A 12,583-nucleotide genomic window follows, 5' to 3' on the forward strand; every position below is an offset into this window, starting at 1 on the left:
ATAGCAAAAAAATCGGGACCCACGCCAACCAAACTGTCCTGTCCCGCTCAGTCCCCTTCTCATCCCCTTAGTAGGGGTGTAAACGAACCGAACACGAACGAACAAAGCTTGTGTTCGTGTTCGGTTCGTTTAAAATTTAGTTTGTTTGAAATAAGCTCGTGTTCGTTTCTTAACGAACGAGCCGAACACGAACCGAACAAGAGCTGTTCACGAACGATGAGCCAATTTGACATCCCTAATTTTAATATATAAAAATAATATTATATAATTTATAAAATTTAATGTTTTAAAATATAATAAATTTTTTATATATAATTATTTTATATTATTTTATATTTCAAACAATAACGATTCGAACACGAACGAACGTATCACTGTTTGTGTTTGATTCGTTTAACTAACCGAACGAAAAAAAATTGTTCGCGTTTGTCTCGTTTACTTATCGAACGAATCGAACACAAACTCATTGACGAACCGAACACGAACTGTTCGCGAACAATTATCTTTTTTTTTTGACAGCCCTACCCCTTAGTGCCAATTTCCGATAGTTGACGGCGAGTCAAGCCTTCGTCGTCTTCCTTAACGGCGTTTTGGCCCGGCTTCTGAAAAAATTTTATTCTGCATTCGCGAAAAATTCTGTTATCGTAAAAGCAACCTACGCTTTTGCTCAGCGCTGCGTTTGCAAAGGAAGATTCGATGTCGGTAAGATCTGATGTTTTTCTTCCATTATTAATCGCTTCGAATTGATCTCATAAAATACTATTCTGCTTTCTTTTCGATTGGGTGCTTCACGCTGATCTTCTAGTGGATGATATTGCCTTCTAGGGTTTTCTGTTGATGAAATTCGTGATAATTTTCTTTCGTTGGATGAGCTGCATGGATAGGCTCTTCTGTTTTAGAATTATTGAGCTTGTTGATTTCACAATCCGTTTCGTTTTGATGAAAGCACGTCTGCGGTATATAGGACTCTGATAACCGAGAAGGCATGAAGTGTTGTGCTCTTTTCCTGTTAATTATTATTAATTAAGAGGTCGTTTGATACTTTGCCTACTCGCAATGCTGGATAGTCTATATTTTAGCGTTGTATGAGTAATAGTGCGTTCTATGTTGATTTTTTATTTTATTATTATTATTATTATTATTTTGAGATATAAAAGAGAAGCATAATACAAAGTTAAGTGTTGCCGAGATGAGAATGATTAGATGGATGAGTGGCTTTACACTTAGAGACAAAATGCAAAATGAATATATCCGTGATAGGGTTGGTGTAGCTCCTATGACAGACAAAATTAGAGAAAGTCGTCTAAGATGGTTTGGTCACATTAAATGTCGACCATCTGATGATCCGATTAGGAGAGTAGATGTTTTAAATTTGAATTATGTTAAGAAAGGCAGAGGTAGACCTAGAAAGACTTGGCTTATTGTATAAAAAATGATCCTAATTTATTAGAACTAAATGAAAAGATGACACTAAATAGGACGCAATGGAGAAAAAGGATTCATGTAACCGACCCCACGTAGTGTGATTAAGGCTTTGCTGTTGTTGTTGTATTGCATGTGAAAGAATTTCTATCTTTTTCATTCCTCTTAGCTATTTAGATGTTGGTATTATTGTATAAGCTGACATCTAGCCTGCACCATTAAATTGCATCATTAGCCTTATCAGTTGTTCGAGGCTCATGTTTGTGATTTGTTAGTTTTTTTTTGCCAAATAAACCCGAAATTGCTAACTTGTTGCATGGCTTCAAAAGAGATAAAATTATGCATATTTTTTACGTTATCTTTACTATCTTTTGTGACACACCTTAGTATATTAAGATGGTTCATAGGTTAGATGCTTACTATCTATAGAAGATTTGAAGAATTAAGTCAATTTTATCTCTATTGCGATATCCTCACGAATTTCTTAGCTGAGTACTCTTTTACAAACTTTTAATTCATGGTCGTTTTTTAAGTTTTCCAAAATTTTCTCTTATATTTCTAAATATTTTTCTAGTTATTTTTAAGTGATATTTCTATTAATCATTAGTTGCAGTTTGATAAGAAAGCACTGTTAGCTGAGATTCAATGTTTCTTAAGGTTCTTTAACTCAAGCATTCACCAGTTTTCAGGAAGTTTATTCCAAGGTTGGATTTTTAGAGGCTACATTTTTATTTCCAAGTATTCTATGTACTCAATTAAGGTGTAGATAGATTAACCCAGGACAACTCGTTGGCAAGAATGATAAATGACGATGCACTTTCCCTTTCTTTCATGAATACACCTAGCCCAACATGAACCTGTCCTGGTTTGTACAAACCCAATCAAATCATAGCAAACTCATTGCCTTGTTCAATGGTGCATTTAGCTGTGCTCGCTACAATCGGGATTCTTGCTCCAAGATCTGGCGAACTCGTTCAAGCCCAAGTCATACTCCCCAACACCTAATCTTATTAAGCCAACAAAGATGGCAATATCCTTTTCCCATGTCAGCGACTTCTTCGAACTAGCAACTTTGGCCCATAAGCAGGTAGCTTCATTTATTAAAGGCTTAAATATGATTGACGTATAGTCAAGCCTTCGTCATCTTCCTTAATGGCGTTTTGGCCCGGCTTCTAAAAAAATTTTATTCTGCATTCGCAAAAAATTCCGTTATCATTCGTAAAAGCAACCTACGCTTTTGCTCAGCGCTGCGTCCGCAAAGGAACATTCGATGTCGGTAAGATCTGATTTTTTTTCTTCCATTATTAATCGCTTCGAATTGATCTCATAAAATCCTATTCTGCTTTCTATTCGATTGGGTGCTTCACGCTGATCTTCTAGTGGATGGTATTGCCTTCTAGGGTTTTCTGTTGATGAAGTTTGTGATAATTTTCTTTTGTTGGATGAGCTGCATGGATAGGCTCTTCTGTTTTAGATTTATTGATTTCACAATTCGTTTCGTGCTTGGGTTTTACTTTTTCCTTTTAATTCACGTTTATTTATATATTTATGTACATGAATGCAAAGCACTTTTTTGCTTGTTGCTTGATGAAAACACCTCTGCGGTATATAGGACTCTAATAGTCGAGAAGGCATGAAGTATTGTGCTCTTTTCCTTTTAATTTTTATTTATTAAGAGGTCGTTTAATACTTTGACTATTCGCAATGCTGGATAGTCTATATTTTAGCGTTGTATGAGTAATAGTGAGTTTTATGTTGATTTTTTATTTTATTATTATTATTTTTTTTATGAGTCATAGAAGAGAAGCATAATACAAAGTTAAGTGTTGCCAAGATGAAAATGATTAGGTGGATGAGTGGGTTTACACTTAGAGGCAAAATATGAAATGAATATATCCGTGATAGGGTTGGTGTAGCTCCTGTGACCTGTGACGGACAAAATTTACGGACAAAATTTGAGAAAGTCGTCTTAGTTGGTTTGGTCACATTAAACGTCGACCATCTGATGATCCAATTCGGAGAGTGGATGTTTTAGATTCAAATTATGTTAAGAAAGGCAGAGGTAGACCTAGGAAGGCTTAGGCTTATTGTATAAAAAAATGATCCTAATTTATTAGAACTAAATGAAAATATGACACTAAATAGGATGCAATGGAGAAAAATGATTCATGTAACCGACCCCACGTAGTGGGTTTAAGGCTTTGTTAGGCTTTGTTTTTGTTGTATTGCATGTGAAAGAATTTCTATCTTTTTCATTTCTCTTAGCTGTTTAGATGTTGGTATTATTGTATAAGCTAACATCTAGCTTGCACCATTAAATTGCATCATTAGCCTTATCAGTTGTTCGAGGCTCATGATTGTGATTTGTTACTTCTTTGCCAAATAAACCCGAAAGTGCTAACTTGTTGCATGGCTTCAAAAGAAATAAAATTATGCATATTTTTTATGTTATCCTTACTATCTTTTGTTTCACAGCTTAGTAGATTAAGATGGTTCATAGGTTAGATGCTTACTATCTATAGAAGTTTTGAAGAATCGAGTTAATTTTATCTCTATTGCGATATCCTCACTGATTTCTTATCTTAATACTCTTTTACAAGACTTTATTTATGGACGTTTTTTAAGTTTTTCAAAATTTTCTCTTATATTTCTAAATATTTTTCCAGATATTTTTAAGTGATATTTCTATTAATCATTAGTTGCAGTTTGATAAGAAAGCACTGTTAGTTGAGATTCAATGTTTCTTCAGGTTCTTTAACTCAAGCATTCACCAGTTTTCAGGAAGTTTATTGCAGGGTTGGAGTTTTTGAGGCTACATTTTTATTTCCAAGTATTCTATGTACTCAGTTAAGGTGTAGATAGATTTACCGAGGACAACTCGTCAAGCAAGAATGATAAATGACGATGGACTCTCCCTTATTTTCATGAATACACCTAGACCAACATGAATCTGTCCTAGTTTGTACAAACCCAATCGAATTATAGCAAACTCATTTCTTTGGTCAATGGTGCATTTAGCTGTGCTCGCTAGAATCGGGATTCTTGCTCCAAGTTCTGGCGAACTTGTTCAAGCCCAAGTCATACTTCCCAACAACTAATCCTATTAAGCCAACAAAGATGGCAATATCTTTTTCCCATGTCAGTGACTTCATCGAACTAGCAACTTTGGCCCGTAAGCTGGTAGCTTCATTTGTTAAAGGCTTAAATATGATTGTTTATCAATTAATACTACTGCAATTAGACTGAACACTTGTATTTTGCAACAAATAACCATTGGGCCATAATATGTAATTTGTCTTGTTTTCGTATTTTAGTAACTTGTCCTATAGCGTGCAAGGCCCAATCCATACATATAAATAGGGGGTCTTTATGAGAGCCCAATTTATGCAATTTCTGTTACAAATACTCATTAATACAGACTAAATTTTTCCCTCTCTAATCATTATATCTCTTTCTCATTGATCATATGAGTAAGTTTTTGGCTTACCGGTTGATAACTTAGATCGAACATCTTGAAAGGTATAGCATGCATGGACAAATGCTAAAGAACTAGAAGTCTAAAGGTCAAAACTGACAGACTTTAGTAAACTGGGTAACTAAGCTTAGAAATTTTAGTAAACATGGGTAACTAATATTTTGTTATCGAGAGAATAAACAATTGAAATGAATGAAAAAATTGGCGTGGTGATCAAAAGAATTTAAAGTTCTAAGATCTAAGCCAAAATAAAGAAATAGCAGTAGATTCTGCAAATTGAAAAAGAGCCCAATACAGAGTAGTGCCATCAACTCTTGTGATCGAAAAAGCTTATCATCATAACAATGAAGATTTATTTTTTTCATCTTCCCATGCAGAGAAAGCAAGCAAAAATTCAAAATGAATGCATCCTTGAGAAAAAAATGCAAAGGAGGGTCTCATGTGGTATTCACGCCTCGCTTGGGAAAATAATGTTGTTTTCCAGATTCAAAGGTTTATTCATCACTCAGTTCGTCATTTATGTAGAAGGCGAAAAAAAAAAAAGAATTATTAGGCCCTTTTCAGAAATAGCCATCCCCGTAAAGTTAAGCCAAAGCGATGTTAACCTAACCAGAAGGAAAATTCATTCAAAAACTGGCTATCGTATTTTATCCTCACAAATGGTGATTCAATATAAAAATATTTGTATATCATTACTCATCAGAAATGAGCCATGCCAACCCAGTGCTTTGAACCATCCATGCATTGCATTGCACTAAAGAATTTACAAGGTTTAGGTTCACTTGTAGAATTTGTTATTTCAAAGACTGATTTTTATTAATTCGCCACTTGCCCTTGTGTTATTTTGAACAGTACATGATGATTGTCATTTTCAATCAACTCGTATAACTTGCTAGTGTGAAGTTCTATGATTTGACTTCTTCTAAGTCTAAATGTCCTATCACTTTTAAAATACTTGGAAAACTCACCCTATGGAAATTTGATTACAAAGAATTGTTTAGAACTCACATACTTGGTAACTGGCTGATATGCAATTGATGATTCAAAATTTTCTAGAAGTTCTTTATGCTTAGGGAACCTGCTTGGTAAAAGTTCGACAATCTTGCATATTCATAAACCTTTCTTAACAATCTCATGAATTTCTTATCAAAAAAGGATCTTTTCATCATTCTATATTTTTTGTATTAAAAAAATGAACTTTTCATCATTCTATATTTTTTTGTATAGCTAAATTCTTTATTGACAGTCAACTACACTTAGGGTCCGGTTGGGATCACTCTTCTATTTTTTGTTTTGTTTTTTGTTTTTTTTTTTGTTTTTTTTGCTTTAGCATAAAATTAAAACATATTTGACACCATAATTTTTTTGTTTTTAAAAACAAAAGAAAAAAACATGTTTGGAGAGCAGAAGATAAAAACCTGTTTGATTACTAAAACGAAATATAGTGTGGCAAAAATGGGTATGATAGATCTTTGCTTAAACAAAAAGGGGCATTTGCATGCATGCTACCCAATTCCTATGTATTTACTCATATAACACCTAAACTTTGCTTGTTTACATTTATGTGACCCAAATCTATCACAGCACTTAAAAAACTACTAACATTTTAACTTTTAAAAAGTGAATACATTAATTAAGGTGTTATTTATGTAAAAATTGAAGTTTAGATGTAAGATATGTAAGTACATCAGAATTGAGTGGTATGCATGTAAATCTTCATAATAAAAAAAGGAATGAGAAAAATTCATACTTAAGAGACAATTTTTTGAGCTGATATTTAACAGTAGATGATTGTATAACAAAGAGCAGATGATGCATAGATAAAAGAGAAAACACGCTCGATAACTACAGTCACTTCCAAGGGGATTAAAGCTGGGATGTGTAAACTGAATTGCTTGGAAGTACTTTGAAATAGAAATAAGAGCAATCTAAATGAAAGTTTATAGAAGGGCAACAACTTTACAATACCAAAATTATATGGAATGAAGGCTGGAAAAATAAATTTAATCATAGAACAAATTCGGTTCATTCAGAATGGAAGCTTAAACATTGCATTAGAGGGTCCATTGTGTGATATTCATCCCTGTTAGCTCTTGAAAACGGATACAAGCCATCTAACTTTTATCTTACATGAATTAAAATTCAAAAAAATGCATAGTAAAAAAAAGTGCATTTTTTTTCTTTTCATAGCATTAATTAAACATGTAAAAAAATGAAACTCGATAGAATTGTGAGGATAAGATCTAATGTGGAGCGTATTAGGGAAGTGTAGGATGGGCTTGAGGAATAGAGATGAAAGAAGCCCCTTCACTATATTATGTCTTTGACTTTGAAGAGAAGTTCAGACCTAATGTTTTTCTCTTGATAGCTTGTTGACATGGGCTTGAAGGAAGTTGACATGGCAATTCAGCATCAAGTTCTGCATCGGAGGAGTCCGCGTCGGAGAAGGTGGTGTGGACGCGGGCGTGGGTGTTGGCATTGACGTCTGGGTCGGCATCAACGTCGGCATCGACATTGTTTGAAAGGGGGAAGATGGACAGAAATGCGAGAAATTGGATTATGTATAGGAAGGGTCAAGGTTGGCATCGGGGTCGGGGTCAGGTTACCAAAAATCTGTTTTAAAAACACTTAAAACAGTTTTTTTTTGTTTGTTTTAGTATTTTAACACATATTTCAAATTTGTATAAAACAAAGAGTAAAAACAAATAAAAAACAGTTAACCAAACATGTTTTTCTGTTTTTTTTTTTATTTTTTTGTTTGTTATAAACAAAAACATAATACTTCAAAAAAAATTGATTCCAAACACACCCGTAGTGAATTGAAATAGTTTATTTTTACAAATTCATTTCTATCTTATTAGTAAGTGGTTCAAGCAACTCCTCGGGATCTAGATAATGCTTAAAGGTAAAAGTTGAGCTATAGAACCTGATTACTCTCTTCATAAAAAGATTTGTATCAAGAGGAATACGAGCCTATTCTAGTCGACAAGTCTAAATGATTATTCTTGTGAATCGAAAAACCATGAGGAGCGTCAGGTGAGACTCACTGATGGTGATGAATTAATCGTAAGGGGATGTTTGGTAGCAGAATTTTAGCAAGATTGTTTAAATCCAGCCAAACGGAAAAAATGACGACTTTAAATCCTACAGGTTCTTATATCTCATTTTATTTTCATATTCCTTAAATCCATGATTGAATAAATCTCATTGGAAGATGGTCTTGTGGGATTTTGATGAGCTGAATCACATGAAGGTTTGTGGGAGAAAGGTGAAGGACTAGATTACCTTAGTGATCATGGGTAGGAGCAGAGCAAGAGGAGAAAGATGGGAGTTTGGAGGACTTTGTATGCCGCGATCATGTCTTTGCCTTCTTGGGTAGCTCTAGTCGCGATAATTTCGATGGCGAGGGGGGAATGTGAAAGTAGGCGAGAGTTTTAGGCTGGACTAGGAGCGAGGGCACAATGATAGAGCGGAAGAAGAAGTTAGGTTTTGGGCTTTAAGTTAATTTCAATTAATTTAATTGATTAATAATTAATAATTGATTAATATGTAATGGAGCTAACCATAATTTTATAATTATATGTAACTACTTTCTAATTAATTAATAAAAAATAAATTACACATAAAATTATACTAATTTAAGATGCTTAAATTGTGCCATGCATGTTTCACTATGCTTTGATCAACTGGAACATTGTTGCTGAAAGATATACCTTCTTGAATTTATTCATTACCTCATTTTAAACTCATTTTAAAAATCGGTAAGGCTGGTTAAGTCGGAGGACTCCAGGATTTGAGAAGTACTAGGTTGACTTCAACTTCTTAAGCAATTGATCTTGCTCGCTGTTCCATATTCAGGTAAAATACACATATTAAGGGAGTTCTTTCGTTGCTAGTTCTAACTCATAAAAGTTGAGGCATTAATTTTTCTATGCAACTTAGGCCATATTTTTATTGAAGACTGGATAGCTGTTGTCTTCTTATTCATCTCATCTCTATATTGACCATTTTTTTGTTTATTTTTTTCATCAAATTTTCAATATAGCTTTTATTTCTCACTCTGCGAAAACATATTGCTTCCAGTTCTAGTTCTCTTCTGCAAACTGCTCCACTTATCCCAACCAATCCACAACTTCTCCTTCTCATTCTTATAACTATGTTTTAACTTCTTTAGCAGATGAATATATGTCAGAACTTTTTTTTAAATATAAGTCACATTTTCCTTGCCCTTGTTGGCCTTAACATAATCTTTTATTAGTGTTGTGGTAGGAAGTTCACCTAGGGATGTTGCATGGTTAATGGCAGTTGAGGCCAAACCCAACTCACTCGCTGAACGCTCTGCACTCATAACAATATGTCTCCTTCATCATCACTTTAGTACACCTGTTTCTTCTTTGCCAAGGGGGCTTCAAAAATATTTTTAGGCACTTGTCTAGGAATTTGCTTGTGTTGGCATTAGTTTGATCCATTAGTGAAAACCAAGGAATCTAACTTGAATTTGAAATTTGCGCTTGTATAAAGAAGTAGATCATAAAAAAAAAAAACTCGATGAAAATGAAAATTAATTATAATAATAATATTTATATTTTCATACTTAGGGGCTTGCTTGCTAACTGAGTAAAAGAGATGTTTTAATTGATTCTTTTGGCTTATACTAAATGCAGTCTATTTTTTTTTTCTTAACAGTTTTTTTTATAAAACTCAGCTTCCTATTTTTAAAGTCTGGTGCCTCCAACTTGAAAGATGGAATTTTTCTCAGGCTGGTATTAATGGGGCATCCCTTGGCAAATTTCATGAAGAATTTATTTTTAATTTTTTTAGTAACCCTAACCCTCTAATATTAACATATTTAGTAAAAAAAAGAAGAACTGATCCATCTCTGAAAGCTTTTACAATAAAACATAAAATGAGGGGTTTATGCTCCAGTTCATCTGCTGTTCTCCCTGATAGATAAAGAAGTTGATTATAAATTTTAGCAAGTTTGGTGCAATTTGAACGGTTGCCACACTATAGTATTGATTGACTACTTCTACCTCCACAAAAAAGAAAGAGTCAGCCAACGACAAAATTGATCTTTCTAAAAAAATTAACTTGTCATCCTTTATTCAATCAAGGAGCTCGCGCTCACCTGGAACTTGGATGCTTTACTATCTCACTTTCCTATGTTAGTGATATTATATTTTGAGGTCAAAGAAGGTCATTTCCAATTTGATGATAGAAAATTATCAGCTTAGTTCAGAATGCCTTTGACACAGCCAAGAAATCAAGAAAACATCAGAGGAAATGGAAGAAATAGGAAGGAAAGTTCCTAATGAGTGAAATAGGAGCTACTTATAAAAGAGAAATAGAATTTGAAGCATCTTACAATTATTCGCCGAAGTCAATTCATGATAATTAATTGATTTCATGAGATTTGAAATAAAAAATATGTTCATATCATTCTATGCATAAGAGTTACAAATGCAAGTAGATTCATTTCACGAAGCATGGCAATCATTAGTTGTCGACACATTCTCAATTTTAACAATCAAATGGGAAATTGCCCTGCCCAATGTAACTTGCAATATTGAATTGGAAAACCTGTCTCTCTGCAAAGCTTGGTAAATAAAATGCCAAGTTATGAACCCGAGATCTTTTGCTAATTGATCTAGTTGCGAAGAATTCACACTTCTCCATAATCATGATTTCACCTCTTAATTTTCTTAACTTCGATCTTGTATCTTTTTGCTCGATCATATAGGAGTTTTTAAATCATTAGCTTGGTTATGAAGCGTTCGGGTACAAAGGGTTATAAGAGAAAAGAATTGTATGCTTAAGGAGTAACAAAAATTAAATACTAATAAGATTTATAAGGATCACACTAAAGCTATAATTCCATCAAATTGAGCAATGATCAAATTAAAAGTTAAATTTTTGTGATTATTATATTACGCTAGTTACTAAATAAGGAGAAAGTAAATAAGATAGTTATAGTAAAAGATAGCAGATACTGAAGATATTAAGCATTTGAACAAATTTGATGCATTAGAAGTATTACTAAAAGTTTTAATGAAAACAAGTTCTTTGTTAGTGATAAAATCATGGACCTAATATGAAACTGCTACTTGTAAAAGCTATTATTGAGAGCTTTCTGGAAGAAATCTTTTTGCAAGTGCATATTGAGTTGAATAATTTTTATTGTCGAAGTGCTAGAGCGTCCCCTAGAAGCGACGCGCTGTATAGCCTGAATACAGTGAAAAGTGTGCAAGGGCTGCTACACCAGCGCCCGGGTGTAGTGTTAAATAAGAAAGGATTCCCACATTACGAGTGAATGCGGGTAAAGAAGTTAGTAAAGAAGTTAGTCAGTCCATGAAACTAATATTAGGATAGGATCTTGGAATATCGGCACTCTCAATGGTAAATTAATGGAATTAGTTGATATTATGATTCATAGGAAAATTAATATCTTATGTATTCAAGAAACTAAGTGGGTGGGAGAAAAGGCTAAGGAGATTGATAATTTAGGTTTTAAACTTTGGTATTCTGGTAAGAATCGCACTAGAAATGGTGTAGGTGTAATTATAGATAAGAGTTTGACAGATAATGTTGTAAAAAATTAATAGAGTTGGAGATAAAATTATAAACCTTAAGATTATCATTGATATTAAGATTTTCAATATTATAAGTGGTTATGCTCCTCAAGTAGGTTTAGATACAGGGTCTAAAAATAAATTTTGGAATGACTTAGAAGACTTAATACAAATGATACCTCTTGAAGAAAGAATTTTTATTGGAGGAGATTTAAATGGACATGCCGGTAGAGTGGTAGAAGACTTTAGAAATAATCATGGTGGCTACGGTTTTAGAGTAACTAATGTAGAAGTTAGCGCTATTTTAGATTTTGTTTTAGCGTATGATTTTGTTATTACTAATATTTTATTCAAAAAAAGAGATGAGCATCTTATTACTTAAAAGAGTGGATTTAACAAAACACAGATTGATTATTTTCTTATGAGAAGAAGAGATCGTCGCGATTGTAAAAATTGTAAGGTCATTCAAAGTGAGAATTTAAGTACTCAACATTTTTTATTAGTTTTAGATTTTAAAATTAAGAGTTGTAAAATAAAAAAATATTAGGACTCATCATCGTAGAATTAGATGGAAAAAGTTAAAAGACACAAATAAAATTATTTTTATGAGTAAAATTCAAGATTTCAAAATTTGGGATATTCATGAAGAAACAAATATTATGTGGGATAAAGTAACAAACACTATTAAATAAGTAGGAAAAGATGTGCTTGGAGAATCAAAAGAAAAAATTTTTATAAAGAAAAATAGTTGGTGGTGGAATAATAATGTGCAAGAAAAGATAAAATATAAGAAGTTATGTTATAAAAATTGGTTTAAATATAAAAGCTTAGAGAACTGGAAAAAATATCAAACGGCCCACACAGAGTCTAAAAGAACACTCTGTGATGCTAAAAATTCTGCTTTTAATGATCTTTATAATAGATTAGATACTAAGGAGGGTGAAAAATATATGTATAAACTAGTCAAATAAAGAGAAAAGAAAAGTAAAGATTTAACTCAAGTAAAGTATATTAAAGATGAAAATCAAAAAGTACTTTTCTTAGAAAAAGATATTCAACATAGGTGGGTGAGTTACTTTGATAAACTTTTTAATGAAGTTTCTGAAAATACGATCGA

General features: G+C 32.9%; 1 protein-coding gene across 2 annotated transcripts in view; it reads left to right on the top strand.

Annotated features, from left to right (window-relative positions):
* The first annotated feature begins 609 nt into the window (after positions 1-609).
* The window catches only part of LOC110026185 (RPM1-interacting protein 4-like), a 16,261-nt gene continuing 4,287 nt past the window's right edge, over positions 610-12,583 (top strand). The window contains exon 1 of one of the 2 annotated variants that reach the window (XM_020727038.1): positions 610-702. In XM_020727038.1, coding sequence (XP_020582697.1) covers positions 697-702 — 6 coding nt within the window. In that variant the 5' untranslated portion in view covers positions 610-696. Of the gene's footprint in view, positions 703-2,674; positions 2,699-12,583 lie in introns of those variants that run through there. The other variant, XM_020727039.1, reaches the window with a different exon arrangement.

The sequence above is a fragment of the Phalaenopsis equestris genome, unplaced genomic scaffold (assembly GCF_001263595.1).
Source record: "Phalaenopsis equestris unplaced genomic scaffold, ASM126359v1 Scaffold000356, whole genome shotgun sequence".
NCBI classification, from domain to species: Eukaryota; Viridiplantae; Streptophyta; class Magnoliopsida; order Asparagales; family Orchidaceae; genus Phalaenopsis; species Phalaenopsis equestris.